Here is an 18,052-nt window from a genome sequence, read left to right as displayed (position 1 = left end):
GCTGCGAGGAGTATCCTCCAATTTTGCTTCTTCTTACTAATAGAATTGACTGAAAATATGAATTCCTTTATCCTGGAAATCTCAAAGCAAAGATCACTTTGGTTTTTCCTTCTTTCTCAATTTTAGAACGAGCAATAACTCTTAAAGAGTTACAGGTAGGTTGATTGCTTTCTACATATATGTAAATTATAAAACTGCCTGAAAATCTTTAGGACAGTTTTCATTGCAGTTAATTGCCGGTCCTGAAAAGCTTTGATATTTATTGTCCACTCTAAGCATTATTTACTATTTGAACACACAAACTTAGGAAACAGATCATTTTAACGACTATCTTATCCAACTTTACAATTACAGTTGTAAAATTGTAGTTGCTACATGAAAGTTGCTAGCTCTACTTTAATATAGAGCTAGCAGTAATAGGTACAGGCCCTATATACCTATTACTGCAATAACTTTTATACAAACATCACTGATTGCCTCATCAGTGATGCATCATCCAATTTCTCATTCTGAATTGAACTTATTGTATCTCTCACTGTGATGCTTTAAGTTTTATCTTTGTGCTGATTTTACTACCTTCCATGCCATCTTTTTTCATGGAAGTTTTTGAAATCAATATTCGAAGTCAAAGCAATAAATTGCAGAATTTGAAATGGTTTGGTATTTTAAAAGAACTTTATAAATTGTTTTTATTACAATAATTCAACTACTTTTCCTTATTTTTTTGTGTTTGTCCACTGCAAATCTTTGTGACCAGACTGCAAGCTTATTTGTTGTTCTGGAAGTTTCCTATTCTATAGGAAATATATATATTTAATTTGTTGATGTTTGTTTTTAACCACCTTAAGCAATCTACAAATTTTATTGTTGGATCTAAAAATATCAACAACTCATCTCTGGCTATGAGTAATTTTACTTTATTTTGAATAACTTTTAACTTTTTGGTTGTGTTTGTCAGACTTTTATTCATTAATTACTTAATACATTGTGACTGGGTTGATTTTCTTGCCCTATTATTTATTGTTCTGTCCAGTCTCTCAGTTCTCTATTTTAACTTCATAAATAAAGATGGCTTTTGTTAGACGTAAATATGTGAATGTGTGACTGATGAGCCTGCCTTGTGAAAACAAATCTTTGTAAGTCAAAATGATGAATTTTCGGTACAGGTTTTCCTATCTGTGATGCTTGCTGTATCTTCATTTTGAGCTTAATTACTGAAATACTAAGATTTACACAGAGGAGAAATGGAAGTTTCATCAAGGTTTAACAAACATATTGCAGTTATTTTTGCTTTAATTGTGGACACATTTCAATAATATGGTTGGAATTTAAATTTATGTGAATGAGAAATTAAATGCCCAGAAATTATTATTTTTTTAAAAACCTGTCCAGAGAAGTTCTCTTTTTTCCCATGTTTTGTCAAAACTCATAAGAAGTGACAAACCCAATCATTAGTCCACATATGTAGCTTTGAAAAACATACAGTAAACATTTTGCATTGCTTCCTATCATTCATTTGTTCACTGAAGTATTTATAAACTAAAAACTCCAACAGTATCACCTATCATTGTCAAAACAATACTTAAGAATACTTGTATGAATGGAAAAGAAAAATTCTAATGAAACTCGTTTAACCTTGTTTACCCCAGGTATGCCATGCTATGCTTCTATGTGTGAGAGACAGACCGCAATAGACATGTCTATTTATTACAGTGTTTGTGACTAATGAGCAAATTTACCCCCAAGCCTGTAATTACTCTGCAGTGTTGATCTGTTTGAGGTTTTCAGGCCCTATGTACCTAATTATAGGAGCATAAACATAAACTTTTGCTTCTGGAAGCTGCCATGTTTGCTTTGGTGTGCTTTTCCATCAATCTTTACATCTGCCGCAAGCCCTGTGAGCTTGACAGGGCCAGGCTCAGCGCCACAGAGAATCACCCTGTCAGTTTCCATGTCTCAGCGTCTTCCCCCGGCGGCGTCACTCTTCTCCCTCGCTGCACAGATCAAAGAACTGACACATGCCCCAATGTTGTCTCTCCCCTTCTCCCTTATATCTCTGACTTGCACTCTTTCTCAATCTTAACCCTCTACCTCTGTCACTCACCATCTCTTTCTGTCCTTGCGTCCAGCTTTCTTCCTGACTACATCAGTGGGGATTTTGATTCCATTACACCAGAGGTTAAAGCTTTCTATGCAGACAAGGTGAGTGGATCAAAACTTCCGCACACAGTTGTACACGCAGAAGCAATGTAACTTTAAGCAGTCATACAGCCAGACTGAGGATAAAAGATCCCCAATATGCTGTTTCCTTTTAAATATAGTTTCTGAGGTCTGAAAAACATTCACATTGCTACTTTTTATTAACTCCAAACACAATGCTGGCCACATATTTTGGCACACATGGTAAAAATGTACTTTAAAATAAATGTATATTTCATTGCAATAGCATATTCTTATATTGTCTGAAATCTTTTGAAAAAAAATTAACTTTTAATTTGAGCACCATTTTTTATTTTTTTATTAACGTTTTACCAATCTTACCAATTGTGCCACCAAATTTATCTTTGTCCATATAAGTTTAAGTAGCTGATTCAAACGTACAGATTCTAACTGAAGATTTGCACAGACAAGAGCTTTTACATTTCATTACTGACTCAGCAATCTGTCCTTTTAGCTACTTACACTAAGTGTGTTGGGGTGTGGTTAGCATCTGTTATAATTTAGCAAAATTTCTTTCTTGTCCTAAATCAAACAAAAAGAGAGAAAAAAATACTAATATTTTGGAGAGAATTTACTGTAACCTTCATTTTTAATTTAAGACCACTAACCTAGAATTTTAGCTCACTTTTTTGTGAGCTAATGTAAAAGTATTAAATAACTTACATTGTAATAATACAATTACGACAATGTAGCAGTGTAAATTTACTGTGCAGATACTTGACTTGTAAGGTCATTTTAATTAGTCTGAAAATACCTACAGCAGCCATCTTCATCTTTTGTGGTCAGTTTTTTAAATTTTTTTTATTATGAATTAAACATAACAGGAACAAAAGATTTTCAGAGGGATCCACTAGTTAGTTTCTACATCTTAGTCTTCACTGCCTTCTTTCCTATATTGTGCAGACAAAAAGTATCCAAGGTTAAAAAAGAAAATGCAAATTAATCTTTGAGGTGGTCTTCCCATTGTTTTTAGTCAGTGGAATGTCAAACTACAGGCTCGATTCAATAAATTATTAATACAGGGGAAATCAGTCAAGCATATACGCTTGCCTCCGAGAAAAAGAAATACAAAGCCTGTGTGGTCTTTGTGCTGTGTCACTCTATGCATTACTGGTGCAGATCTAAAACTTAAATATGCATGCACACACCCGCTTACACATGCTCACAACTTGCACACACACCCCCAGATGACAGACTTTGGGATTTCTTCAGCTTTGTCACTCTTTTTCTCCTCCTCTGCCTCAATCACTAGTAGTAGACTGTTTTCAGAAATATCACACAGGTTGTGTAAAAAAAAAAAAAAAGAGCAATGCCTTTTTTTGAGAGAGAGAACAGACTGTTATGGTAATGCTTTTGAAGCAGAACAATTGAAAAGTTTGAGGCATTCCTTCAGAGATTTGCTGCAAACGGTGAATAATTCTGCATAAATGGAAAAGAGAGAGAACAGAAAGGCAGCCACTAGGGAGGGGGAGACAATAAGAAAGCAGGGATGGAAAAGTGATGGAAGGAGGAGGGGTGTGAAGGTTGGATGGATGTGATCAAACGGAGTGCGGCGAGCAAGTTTTGTGTGAACTCTATGTTGTATGTGTGTACCAGTGATATGAGGAAGACGTTGCATTTTGGAAGCAAAGTGACTCTGTGGAGAGAAGAAGAGATGGAATGGGAAAAAGCCAGAGCCTGGTTGTTTACCTAGATGTTGTAGTTTAAGGCCACTGACTGGAACCTCTACATTATTCAACAACACAACCCGCGGGAAGCTAGACAGCACTAAAACACTGATTTATACCTCTCTCCATGTCTTTTTCCCTTTCTGTTTTCTTTCCTTTGTTCTGCTTTTCCTTATCTCTCCCTTGGTTTTCCCTTTACTATCTGTGTTGTAGTACAAATATTGAATCATGTTTTGTTGCTCTTGTGTGTGTGTTTTAATTTGTCATTGTGTCTATAGGGGTGCAAGCTCATAGAAACAGCTGACCAAGATCTAACTGACTACACCAAATGTCTTGTAAAAATGCTGGAAGAGATACAGACACGAAAGCTGCAGGTAAACTACACTCTGCTCAATTTCAGGCATGCTTTTCATCATGCTTCAGCTACTAAATGACAACAGTTTTTTTTTAAAGAAATTTCTCCAATTTGTCTTATTTACACTTTATTTGACTGGATACCTTGATGGGAGGATTCCCATTACTTAGTTATAGAAAATAATAATAATAAATAGCAGCTCAGGAGGCTGTGAAACTAAAATATGTTTTTATTTTTTTTTAGAATGTCTTAAGTTGTTTTTTAAAAGCATCAGTAGAGTCCAACAATCACAAGTGGTGTGGGAGTTTATTCCACAATCTTGATCCAACAGCTTGAAAAGATCTGTTTTCTGTGTTCCTAAAACAAGTACGAGGGACCATGAGTGGGTTCTGCTCTGCCCGTCATGCGCTCTCAATGTCAAAACCAGTATGTTTATTTTAGAATAGCATAGCTCTATATACTCTTCTTAGATCATTAATTTATAGTTTTAAGTCTTACAAAGATTAATTGCTAAAACATCAAATTTAAATTGTATGGACATTTAATGGTCGTTGATTTCTTGACCATAATCAGGGCTCTTTCAGTTTAGCGGGGAAGTTGAATATTTACTGCTTAATATATCAAAAATGTTCCTATGTTACATCGATGTAGTTATTGATCCAATACCATGAGTCCTTGGTTAAAACAAGTAGGCTATGCTGTCCTTCTTTCTGTCTGAATATTTAGTGCCCTGAAGTAACGCTTTCAGTCATCTTGTGCTAAAGAAAAGATGTTCAGAGGTCAGTAGCGCTGGACTGTGTTTTACCAATGGCAAATTCCTGCTGGGATATGTGGGTGTATGGGTAATAAAAAAAAAACTTGTCTCTTTTGGAAGAAAAAAAAATACCAGAGGTCGCTCAACATTTCCTGGAGAAATACGGTTTGAGAAATATCATTAAAACAACATTAGGTACACTTACACTTACATATAAAATCCAATGGGGCTTTTGACTCTTCTAAAATACAATATTTGACATATTCTGTTGTTTTTCTTTCCTGCCTGATATGTGCAACACTGCCGTAAGCTGCAAGACAACAGAGTCTTGTGTCCAGTCGGATGTATATTCACACAGTGATCAGGCATAAGATGTCTTATGTCTTGTTGTCTTATGTCCCCCACTTTTTTCTCCTGTCTTTTATTATATGTCCTCTTTTAATTTTCTCCCTTATCACAATAAGCACCATGTTGAGTGTTGCCTCAATCACTGCAGAGTGTCCCAATCACTTCACATTTCTAAGCTAATGAAAGACAAAGGGAAAGACACTTTGATGCACGCAAACATATCACGCTGTGTGCTTTTACATTGTTTCTGCTAGATTTGTCCTTCCCCTGTGTGTGTGGTTTTTTTTAGGGTTTTTTCTTAGTTTGACTAATATTTTATTTTTCCTGTTGCTGGGTGTTTTTTTAGTCTAACTGTTTGCAAAAGATAGGAACCTGGCCAAATGCTTTCTTTGTTATCATTTGCTGCTGAGAGTTCTGTTTTTGTCAGAAATATTTTTCCTTCTTACCCTTTATTACTCATACTTGAACTCTGGCTCTCTTTAGTACCCAAAATAGGACTAGAACAGCTAAACTTCTCTAAGAATTTAAGAGAATGCATTGTCATATTCCCTTTCTGTTCACCTTTGCGAATTTCAATCCACTTAGCCCTTTTAAGAGAATGAAATATTTCAGTGAAATAATAGGATTTTAAAATCCCCGGGAATCGTGTCAGAGGATTATAGTGGATTTAGGTGCTTTTTCTTTGGAATGTGTGTACCCTGGCTGCAGGTACTTATCTCCTTAATACCGTGCATGTGCTTTGGAAATGGCTGTTTTTTTGTGTCTATGCTTACAGTGAGGCAGCACCCTGTGTTTTAATTTTCTGCTCTGCTATGATCTGTTCATCATTTTCCAACGATTCTCTCCGTCGATCTCACAGGCCTCTTTCTGCTTGATCCGACTCCTTCAGCCAAGCAAAATGGAGAAAAGCTGATTCTGTACACCCTGCCTGTTGAAGTGTTCTTTGTTCTCTCATAAATGCCTTTCTTGCCCTGGTTTGTGGTTGATTTAGTGAACAAATACAAAGAAGAAATAAACAAAAAATAAAGCTCATATTTTTAAATAATGCCCATTATAAATGATAAGAAAGGAAAATTTATTTTGTGCTTTTCTCTTCACTCAAAGCACCTTACATTAGGGCCACCCAGTTGCACTCACTAATGTGCATCTATTCTTATACCCCCATCAGAACGCAATTTAGTGTTTAGTGCCTTGTCCAGGGGCACATCAACATAGGACTGGGAAAAGCTGGATTGGAGCTCACAGCTTTTAGATTGCAAGACAACAACTCTACTGAGCCACTGTCCCCCGTGTTGTTTCCAAACACCAGTAAAATGCAAGTAAAGTGAAGATTGAGCAAATTGTTGAAGCTTGAAGCCCAATGCACAATGTCTTTCTCCCTTGTAACCTTTCATTGTCATTCTGTCTCGCATGAGCTAAGCTGTGTTTTTAGCTTTCCTCTCATAGCTGTGAATTTTTGTTGAGCAACTTTACATCTATTTTAAATAAGGCTAAAATTAAACAGTAAACCCTATTTACTCCTGTTTAACTGGCACACCCCTAAAGGTTTTGGTGCTTAGGGGTTTGTAAATTGCTGTGAGCTTTGCAGGATCTAAATTAGGACTGCACAGTATTAGGAAATTATGATGATAACAGTGGTGATAAATTCATCTTTTTCTCACCAATGTCTTTCTCACATGTCATTCTTTCAGCACAGTAGGCATTTCATCCCAAAGGGTCTTGTAATATCAATATTGCACGCACAAATATTGCATCGACAATATACATTCAACTGATTTTCGTCCATAATGACACAATAGCATCACACATTTACTGTAGATTTGTGAGCTTGGAGAACATGGAGGCAATTGGAGTGAACTCCTTCATATATTCAAGAAACCAATAGATTTTATTAGTGACTTTGTAATTTTGTTCTGCTGAAAGTACCCATAATATATGCACACTGGTTGGTTGCTAACTCTCAATGTAAATTTAATTCAGTATCTTGTATCTTAAAAATTTTAATTTCCCATTAAAAATAATGGAAATTGAAATTATTTTTTCAAACCCTCCCACCAACATTCAGCTCTTATTCAACACAAGAAATGATAAATGAACTCAGCTTTTCTGAGGCAAAAATATATTGTTTTATTCTCAGCTGTCGTTCATTCTGCATTAGACCCAAAGCCAAACACAACAATCGCAAATTATAAAATTATTGTGACCCCAATCATAAATTCCTAGAAGTTCAGGAAGTAACCACTTTCTGATCTTACTTTGAGATAATCACACAACCACCAGCTTTGGGTTAGCGATCGTTTTGTCATTTACATTACATAAGTCTATTGGGCGAAATTCTTGGACCACATGTGCTTGGAAACATGCAGCTGGAATTGCAGACCAGAAGAAAACAAATTCTGCAGCTTCTGCCTGAGCACATGTATAAGACAAGTGTTGGTTTTCCCCTACACTCCATAATATCAAGTGGAGCTACTTTATGCAAGCTATTTATTTACTGTCCTCAGCATGTTGTGTTTTTGCCACATTCAGCTAGTCAGTGTATTGCCAGCATTAAGTGGACACTGGAGAATAACAAAGAGTGCAAAACATGTCCATCACATACTGAAAATATAACCTGAACTGTTTCTATTTTAGTCTACTCAGGTAGTTTGATTGCATTAAGTTTATAAGATGCTTCATGATTGTATGATTCAAGATTGAAATATTTGGAAATTATGTCTTGTGTACTTGGATACATTTCTGTCTGTGGGTTGATACAGTTCGCCCTGTGATTTGGTAATCTTTACCAAATCACAGTGAAGGGTTTAACAGCAAGATTAGCATTTTTTTAACCCTTCCATCTCTGTCGGTGCGTCTCCCTCACAGAGGGGAGTTTGTTTATCAAGCCTTGTTGTTTACAGCTTAGGCGATGTTTCATCATGCGCGGGTGTCAGTCAGATGTTGAAATAACCTCAATCTCAGCACTCTGTTTTGTTTTAACTCCATCTCCCGAGGGAGGATGTAACTTGTAACACATTTAGTCCAATAATTTATTTCCCCTTAGTTTGATCTAGCCCTGTTTTCACTGATGAAACTTGGTGAATAAGGTGAAATGATCAAATTGACAAAGTGAGATTTTGGAGATCACTCTGCAATAATTTAAAATAGATTAATACATGCACACTGAAAGGAGAAGAAACAGAACATATGCAATTATAACAAATTACTGCCATTTTACTGATAGGAGTTGTAGTAAAAAAAAATGTTCCAAGGAAACTGATAACTTTTTTTTTTTTTACAAATGTTTCCCCTGCATATCAAGCAAATAGAACCAAATCAATCTTTACCTCTCCGTGTCCTTAAGCTCATAGCAAATAAGATATCAAAGTTTGTTGCCAGTGATTATAAGCAGTGTTATTTAAAACCGCTGACATATTCAATACCAAATTCTCTTTACTATTGAAATGGATGAGGTCATCATACGAAGATCTGACATGTTTTCCAAACCCTTGAGAAAAAAAAGGTTGCAGATGTCTAGGAGTTTGGTAAAGGATATAAGAAGATCAAGCGCAGACAGTCTCCTGGAAAAAGAAGTCTCTGAGAGCCTTTAACTTTCATCACACGGTCTGACGGTACCGCTTGCAGGTTTTCATGTCTGGGTGCGCATATCTAAGAGTAGAATGCACAAATCTATTCCGAATGAGAGGCACACCAGTGAGAAGTATTTTATATTTTGGAGCAAAACATATGAATAGGTTGAGATGTTACATTTACACTGGGTACATTTTTGACCATGGAAAATAAAGGTGTTTATGAAGACAACTTTTATGAGGAAGTGTATATCAAGTGTTAATTATAATAGTGAAACTTAATACTTTAAAGTTAAAGATGAACTGGACTAGACTTGTGCTAGAATAAAACAAACAAGCAAAACAAAATAGAACTTGGGAAAAAAAAATAAAAAATTTGAAATAAAAGTACATATCCATTTAATTTAGCTGATATTTCAGCTGGTGTTTCCTCATAAAAAGTTAATGATGTTTTTGTGCCATTGTTTATATTGACAATTTTCATTTGGTAGTACTTTTACAAAAAGTACCAAGTGCTTTCTTGTTATAAAATGTTGAAATAGTGGGATGTATTTATTTTCCTATCCATGAAGTCTTATATAATTTTGTTTTGCTCCAGGCTAACCATTGCTGCTGAACTTTTAAAAAGGTAATGAAAATGGAAAAGTAAAAAACATCGATGTGTGTGTGATTGACAGAACTTGGTTCATTTTTGTTGCTGGTGTGACTGGCAGTCATCAGCCTGTGAAAGCTCTTTTGCCCTCTATACTCTGTTGGGTTTTAGGGCTGTCAGCACTTGCGCAGACTGCTTGGGGAGTATAAAGATAGAATTGCTGAGAACAGTAAATAAGGTGGTTAAGCGAACAAGTGGCTCAAAATTTAGATGCTATATAATCTAGCTCCATTGATTTGCACCTAATATATTAATCTCCTAAATTGACTCGAGGAACTCATTTATACGAGTGGATGTTTTGACATAATTGTCTATTATATGATCAGATTCTACTTAAAGGAAATGTGGTTTCATGGCTCTGGCGAGTAATACTTGGCAAAAGAAGGCCACTTACATTTATATTATATACTGTATATATATATAGTTAAATGATGTGATATAAAAGCTTTTTTAACAGGTGGAACATGGTGGTAAGATTTAGCGACAGTAAATTGGCTTGAAGCCTCCTGTCGCCAGCTCTTTCACTTTCTGACGAACAGGTACATTATGACAAAAGTTCAGAAACACTCCCTGGTATTCGATTCTCTTCACAGGTGGACACCATAGTGACACTGGGTGGGCTAGCAGGGAGATTTGACCAAACCATGGCATCGGTTGAGACGCTCTTTCATGCTCAGTCCATGACACAGCTGCCTGTTTTGATCATACAGGAAACAAGCTTGGCATGCTTACTCAGACCCGTAAGTAAATTGTATTTCTGGGTTATTTCTGTTATCTCCTGTTTTTTTGCCAAATAATCCACTGGTCATTCATTCTAATTATCATTTCCTCTGATCGTCTTTCTAGTGTAATCTTCAAACCTGGCTTCACATCAATACCAAGCTACTAACAAAAAATTGATGGTTAGTCTTTGGAAAACTACATTTTAAAACCTGCAATGATCAAAATGAATCAGTTAATATTAAATTGTTAACATCCCAGTGTTTCACTATAAGGAGAAGAACAGAAAATGGCAATAAGAAACTACTAATTGGAAACTACTAATAAATTTAGCAAGTATTTATTCTATATTTTTGCTTAGATCAGTCTTTCAAAATAGGAATAAATAAATATATATATGACTAAAGTTAACTTTATTACAACTGTACCAACAATTATTTTGTGTTGCTTTAGCAGATAAAATAATAATTGTTGTTACCATATTTTAAAGCAAAGAAATTATCTTTTTTTGCCTTCAACTTGTATGGAAAATAGATTCCTAAACCAGCCAACACCTAGTTGCAGCAAAAGTAAAGCAACAGATCCATTCTGTGGAAGAAAGTCTCATATTCATGTAATGACAGCCTCCAAAGACCTGAACTTTTATCATGGTGTTATTATAACTATATGTTCCCTATAAGATGCATACAATCACTGCGTACATAAGAAAGCTCAGAACCTATTTTCTTCAAACTAGGCTAACACTGCCCCTTAACAACTTCCAAATCATCCATCTCCCAGGCGCTCTCCCTATTTTCTATTCTCCCTCAAAAATGTTTTTCTTTGCTCTGCTTCTACCTTGATTAGAGAGTTGAAAGCTTTGTTTTTTTTTGTCAAGTAATCACTTCAAGAGCAAAAACACACATGCACACCCCCACTTTCTCACTCATCTACACACTGCTCTGCTTGTATAATGTCCCAATTTGCTGTTGTGAAAGTAAGAGCTGGAGTCTCTCCTGATGCCACTCAAATTATTCTTTTCTCCTTTTTTTCTGTGCCAGCCACTTTCTCACGCTCCGCCGATGATTGAGTTTACAAGTGGGCTTAACACCTGCCTTTTAGAACATGCATTGAACCCACAGCCACTCAACCTCTCTGCTGAGTTGCTCCTTTCTGAAGTCTTTGGGACAAACAACTAACTGTGATGCCTTCTGATGACAAAAGCAAACCCCGCTCTTCTGCTTTCTCGTCATACTTCTTGTCGTTATTCTAAAGGCGTGTTGTCATTTGCTGCTTCATACCTCAACACCTCCAATTAATCTTAACTTCAGCGAGGGTAAATTAAACTCGTTTGTCAACGCAGATCCAATTCGTCAGTGCCTCACATTCCTGTACATGAAGGTGAGCTCAACCTTCTAAAAGTCCACCACTGTTTGTTACATATGTATTTGAAGTGTTTACTGTCAAGTCTTATTTGATACAATAAAATTTCCCCAAATGTGGTTAATTTAGAAATCGAATAGTCAGTAGCACCATGATCATCTATTAAAACACCACAAGAAAATACTCTATAAATGTTAAACCCTCAATAAAAAGGTGAAATCCTTCCCTTAATCCCTCATGTTTTATTCAGTAAATTCAGTATGTTTCATTATTTTTGATGAAATCTCTGAATCTGTGAACCACAAATAAGCTCAAATTTAATCAAGGTTGCACCTGTTTGTCTTATTTTATTTGATTCCCAAATAAGGTTTCTTAGTATAATTATGCCACCAGGAAATATGCAGAAGTCGTGTGTTTTCAATCGTAGTCTCAGAGCACTGCAAAATTATCATATCTTCTATTAAATTATGGGTCGAGAGACTTTTATTTCTGAGCCTCTCCAGAACAGGAGGATGTTTTAATCAGTCTCAGTCTCAAGGTAGTGCTAAATTTGCTTAATTCGAGTCTCATAAATAAATAACGTAAGGACAGAAGGTGCGCTGAGCTAGGTTTGCTTTTCTCTGGTGATATGCTTTATTGAGTCTCGGTTAACCAGAGTGATATTTACTCTGAGATGTAAGCCACCCTCTGTAGAGGCTCTGGGGGCCCTGCTCTGTGTTGTGGGACACACAATGTGCAACGATGCGTCTGTCCGATCTCTTCTGTAATTTAGTCCAGCATACTGGCTCAAGCTTTAAACTACAACCTTATTTACTTGCTGCTCTTTGAAGGAGTAAGACTGTCAGTGAGGCGGCTGATGTAAAAGATGAAATGTGATACTCGAGCAGTGTTAAATCATCCAAGCCTCTCTGCTGGTGTAAACTAAGGAAAGACTTAGCATTTAAATAAAAAGCATAAATAAATACGGAAGTGAGCCAGGATGACAAGTTCTGCCAATGTGTAGGGGTGTGCATGTGTGTGTCAGACCATCTGCACAGAAAGGACATTTCACAACAGTATCTGTCGCTCTTCTGCCTCGTTGTTCAACGTATGTCTAATGTAATTCATAACTATCATGGTAATTAATTTGCCAAATTACTGTTGGTAGTTGCATGATAAAAGTTATTTCTTTGTTAAATTAGAAATTATAACATTGTGGTTACATTAATCCCCATGTGACTTCCATTAAACTGATATTAAACCTGTTGCCCTTATAATATCTTCAGTATTTGCTTATTTACACAACAGAATTTAGCAATTGAACTATTCAAAATGGGGCACCTATGAGACATTGTTGTTGCAAAAGTTGTCCATTATATTTCTGCATTCCAGTTAACGTGGTCCTCATTTTAGTAAAGATACAGTGGTATCAGCTTTAAGGTAAACCTTGCTCTTGAAGAAATGCAGTTGTTTAATTAACAGAAAATGTTCATTTTCTTTTCTTGGGACTGTAATGTGAGGAAGAGAAAAAATGTGCGGCAGAAGCTTTGACTTTGACTGAAAATGAAGGAATTAAAATGTTATTTTAATTTATCCATCAAAGCATACCTCCCTGACCCAAATACTTAACTAAATAAAAATCCATTAAACTATATCTATTTAAAGGCTGAAAATGAAAGTTGTTTTGCAGAAAAAAAGACCTTTTCAGTATTTGACCTGCCAATCACCGATCAGAGCAAATCAAGGCAAAATTGGTTGATTCCAATCTCAGGCTAATTAACTGGTGCATCTTAGTCTTTTCTTGTCAGAAAAGCAATTGTGTGTCAACTGCATATTTATGTACTGTTTAAGATGTTATCCTCAAAAATAGTTATGGATTCTTTTTATTTTTATTATTCCATTTTAAAATCAAAAGTATTTTATCTACCCTTTTCTATTACTGGCAACATGTCATTCAGTTTTGGTTTTAATGTTTTGGGGAATTTATTTTACCAAAGAAAAACCACCTCTTTATATGGAATAGGGCATATCTGTAGTTGGAGAAATACATTTTTGCCTTTTATGCCTGTTCTTCATGTATGCCCTTTCTGTCACTGTAACACACATAACCTTTGCTTATGCTTAGAAAATAACCACAGGTTTGTTTCTGAACACCAAAAGCTCCAAAGCCTAAAAATTTGCCATCATTCCTTCCCGCTGGCGCTGCAGTATCAGGTTGCTAAGCTATGAAAACACTATTTTAAACATACACTTTTAAGTTGGTTAATGTGTTCCCCCCGGTTGTGTTCATCTATGGCACTTTTATAGTTTTAGATGACAGATGTTGCTATAAGTACTTTGTTTTAAAATGTAGCATCAAAAGCATTCCATACTCAAGAAACAACAGCTTGCAAAATTATTCCATGCCTCTTAATTTCTTTTCTCATTACAACTGTGACATGTTACATTGGAATTCCATGTGATAACCAACACAAGGTAGTGTGGAACTTTTAAACTCAACAAAAATAATACATGGCTTCTCATTTTTGTTTCACAAATACAACTACAAAAAATGTGGATTGTAAAATGGCCGCACAGTAGTAGAAAAGCTTTGGTGTTATTGTTAAATATTGTAATGAGGTTGTTAGTTTCAGTAAATCTTCATTACTCTAATTCCACTCAGACTGTCTTTGACATTCAGTACCTTCAGTGATGTCATCCATGTCAGCTTTGGGTATCTATTGCAGTGAGGCTCCATCTAGCAGGCTGAATGGCTCTAGCTTGATAAGTTTGAATTCACAACAATGTAATTATAAGAGTCATGAAGTGCTACAGTACAACCAAACCTTTTCAAAACTATTATGGTGCACATTAATATTGTGATAATAATGCATTTATGATATATTCTGCAGCATTAGAATGCATTTGGATTCAACCACATATCAATAGAATCAACTTAGGCTTTACCTATATTTACATCTTTAATCTTTATGTACCAGCTTCCAAACTGGAATTTTCACTTATTGTAATTATATCCATACAATGCATTTCTTCTTGCGACTTTCCCATGAAAGCTAGTTTTGTAGAGTGCACTATCACTCTTCAAAAAATGTATGGATACCTTTACAAAGCACTTTATGTCCATCCTTTTTTTTTTGTTTCATTCAGCAGCATAGCAACAGGATATCAATAAATGGCAAATTCTGTAGTGTCACACTTTGTGAATAGGAGGAACTATGTTTTTGACTTTTCTATATTATGGCATATGGCTTTATTCAAGCCATATCCTTCACAGGAACATAAATATCTTGCCCTAGAAGTTGGACACTTCCTTCCACCTACGTATATTGTCTGATTATCTTTATTTTGGTCTCCCAAACCCAGTTTCTTGAAGAGGAGAGTGGCATTTAGAAATATTGCAAATGCTTTTTTTTCTACACAAAGCATTTCATGAGCAATATCCCTCAAAAATAGGCCTCCTTTTAATGTTCATACAATCGTACAATACCATATGGACACTGGCAACAATTTATTGAATAAACTATACTGGTTTACTTACTGTGAAATGTCAGATTAAAGCTGCTAGAAAATGTAGTCAAAGCTATCTATAAGATGATTTGTGACTCAAAAACTAATTCAATATGTCAAGATCAGTTTAAACTTTGAGAAGTAAAACAAGGTCTACAGTTTTGACAAGAGCAATCATTTATTTTAATGACCCTTGGCGAGTGAGTGTAGAAGCTGAGTCAGGAATAAGGAGATTTAAGGAGTCCTGCTCCACATTTTCATTGCATTCATGTACAGTATCCGTGTGCATACCGATTCACATCATTCATGCAATGTGTTTGCAGGGCAACCACAGACTCGGGGTAAACACCAGCCTGGAGGGAGAGTGGTGCAGCCTCATTCCTGTAGGTGGACCCTGCCAAACAGTCACCACAGGACTCAAATGGAACCTGGGTGAGTCCCTTCCTGTTTACAAGCTGTTATTACGCTCCTGCTTGCTTTACATCAGCATTTCGCAGCTTCAGTTTACATACAGTAAGCCAGTGTAGCAGCATGGGATAAACTCGAGTGTTTGATGTTTGTAGTGAAGGAAAATAATCTTTATATCTTCTAGAGGCTTGAAGACTTTAACGCTTGTTTCACAAAGTACATATAAGATCCAGGCTTGATTTTTTTCCATTAACACTGGATGCATTCCTACAAGCAAAAGAGATGCAATGATTTACAGGTGCTTAATTTGCCTCAGTCAAGTGATTCTGCAGTTTTGAACAAGTTTCATTTGCAAATGATACACAATGTGCCTCAAAGAGCTTTTTGTCTTCTTGACAATTGTGTGAAAATCTACTGGAAGCTCATCTGAGGACCCCTGTGGCTTTACTCCACTCCAACCCACATGGCCAGCTGTGCTCTTAATGAGTTGGCACAGGCTGAACTGCCACCCATTCAAGGGAACCTGGACCTTCTGTCACCAGGGTTGCATAATGTGTCTGCTTCTTGGTGGGTGTCCGCTGCTCCCGCCTGTATGTGCACGTGTACATTTTTAGGAGCCTGTACGCTTGAGCGAGCACACGTCTGCTTGTTTGATCGTGTCGTTGTACACGTTTGAATATTCATATGTGCTTGCACTTCCCGCCTTGTTTATCGACTACTTGTTGGTGTGCGTTTGTTTTTTTATCTGTTTTTTTTTTTGTACTACAATATGTTGTACAGTGCACTTACTTGGCACACCTGTGAGATGGCCTTCTGAATGGTAATGAGAGGGACTTAATACATGAGAGTCTTATGCAGATTAGCCAGTGGTAACAAGATGCATAATTAACCACATGCATATTTAGAAGGCTAGAAGTAATGATTTCCTTCTGGGGTTTGAGGGAATGACCAGAATATTAAACTAAAATTTAGGACATATTTTTCTCTTCAATTTTGACTTGTGTATGTACAGTAGGCTGATTGCACCACTCTGGATTGTGTGTTTGTTTTGACAGCAGTATGTTTTTTTTTTGTTTTGTTTTTTTTCTGTGCTGCGAATTAAATGCAGCTTCTCACCTGTGAGCCGTTCCATTTTTGAGTGACCCACACTTGTTTGAAACTTCTCCGTGAAGAAAAGTGTAAATATTAACTCCTGCAACCTTGCTTCTCGAAAAAAGATTTATTTCTTCATTTTAGGGTAGATTTTGTTGAAAGTGAACATTACATTTGACATCAGTTCATATAGATGCGATGACATGTGTTAATTGGCATTTATTCTGCAAGCATTTCACTTCAGTTTATTTCACTGTAGGAAAATGCCCAAGAGAAGTTGGAATAACCTTGGCTTTGGTTAATTCTATCACATTTTTCTTCTTGTTTACCTATAATTAAATTTTTTTCTGTAATTAAGTAGAACATACAAGTATATGTACATTCAGAGTACTAATAGTTAAGTGTCATAGAAACTTTTCAAAACCAGTGGCCAGAAACTAGCAGGGTTATTAGGTGGGTGAGTGAGATTTGGGGATTTTGTTAATTAGCCCTGTATGATATAAAGGCCACAGAAAGACCACTGCCAGCTGCTCCAGGATGTAGGATAATACAATTCATATTCTGGAGAATATTTGCCAGGAGTTCGGAACTACTGCTAGCTCCACATATGGATCATACAGTGAAAGTTATGACAGGAGTAATCAGCTATAGTTCTCTGGGAATTACTCTCCCAAAAAGCAATATTTAAAACATATGAATATTACTAAAACATAAACCACGTTTATGTAGAAAAAAACGTAACAAAATATGTATAATGGCGGTGAGTAAACCGGTTGAAGCTAATTAACTAAGTGGCAATTAGCTAAACCAGTTCTGCTCACCTGGATTTCTATCAGTGTACTCTATCAATCAGGTATATTAAAATCCCAACACCCTGTCCACACTTAACTTGCATTTTTTTTTTATCTTCTGATGTGAATGCAATTACCAAAAAACAGCAGAACCCTAATGAGTTCTCATGCTAAGACAAGTCATTACTTTACCAAATCATGTAGTCTTGCACTGTACCTTTGTGGTAAATTCACTTTTAATTACATGTGAACTTAACACCTGCAGTCCACCCCTCGTTGTGTTACAGGAATCAGATTTGACATGCATTTTTAGAAAAAACAAACCAAGAGTTCAGTCATCTGAAAAAATGTCAGTAAAGGGAAATCACAATTTTATGACGGTGACCTTATGTATAAACATAGCTTTTTAAGGATAAGCATATAAGGCCATATGTATATGTATATATTTGTTTCTATTAACATATTTCAAGATATTAATTCATTTGGTTTCTGACTGTTTTACTAACTGAAAAAAATATTTTTATTTAAAATGATAGACAACAGCAACATTTCTTAGGTAAAGTGTGTTCAATCGGTATAAAAGAATATTTCTTACCACAAAGTCTTTTTGCTTTGGCATACCATCAAC

At 35.9% G+C, this 18,052-nt stretch overlaps 1 protein-coding gene across 3 annotated transcripts in view; it reads left to right on the top strand.

Moving 5' to 3' along the window:
• tpk1 (thiamin pyrophosphokinase 1) overlaps positions 1-18,052 on the top strand; it is a 72,231-nt gene that overhangs the window by 33,764 nt on the left and 20,415 nt on the right. The window contains exons 5-8 of one of the 3 annotated variants that reach the window (XM_032551515.1): positions 2,130-2,202; positions 4,166-4,261; positions 10,159-10,305; positions 15,457-15,565. In XM_032551515.1, coding sequence (XP_032407406.1) covers positions 2,130-2,202; positions 4,166-4,261; positions 10,159-10,305; positions 15,457-15,565 — 425 coding nt within the window. Of the gene's footprint in view, positions 1-1,830; positions 2,203-4,165; positions 4,262-10,158; positions 10,306-15,456; positions 15,566-18,052 lie in introns of those variants that run through there. The other 2 variants (XM_032551514.1, XM_032551516.1) reach the window with 2 other exon arrangements.

The sequence above is a fragment of the Xiphophorus hellerii genome, chromosome 21 (assembly GCF_003331165.1).
Source record: "Xiphophorus hellerii strain 12219 chromosome 21, Xiphophorus_hellerii-4.1, whole genome shotgun sequence".
NCBI lineage: Eukaryota > Metazoa > Chordata > Actinopteri > Cyprinodontiformes > Poeciliidae > Xiphophorus > Xiphophorus hellerii.
The sequence above is the reverse complement of the archived record's forward strand: the minus strand, read 5'-3'. Positions and strand labels throughout refer to the sequence as shown.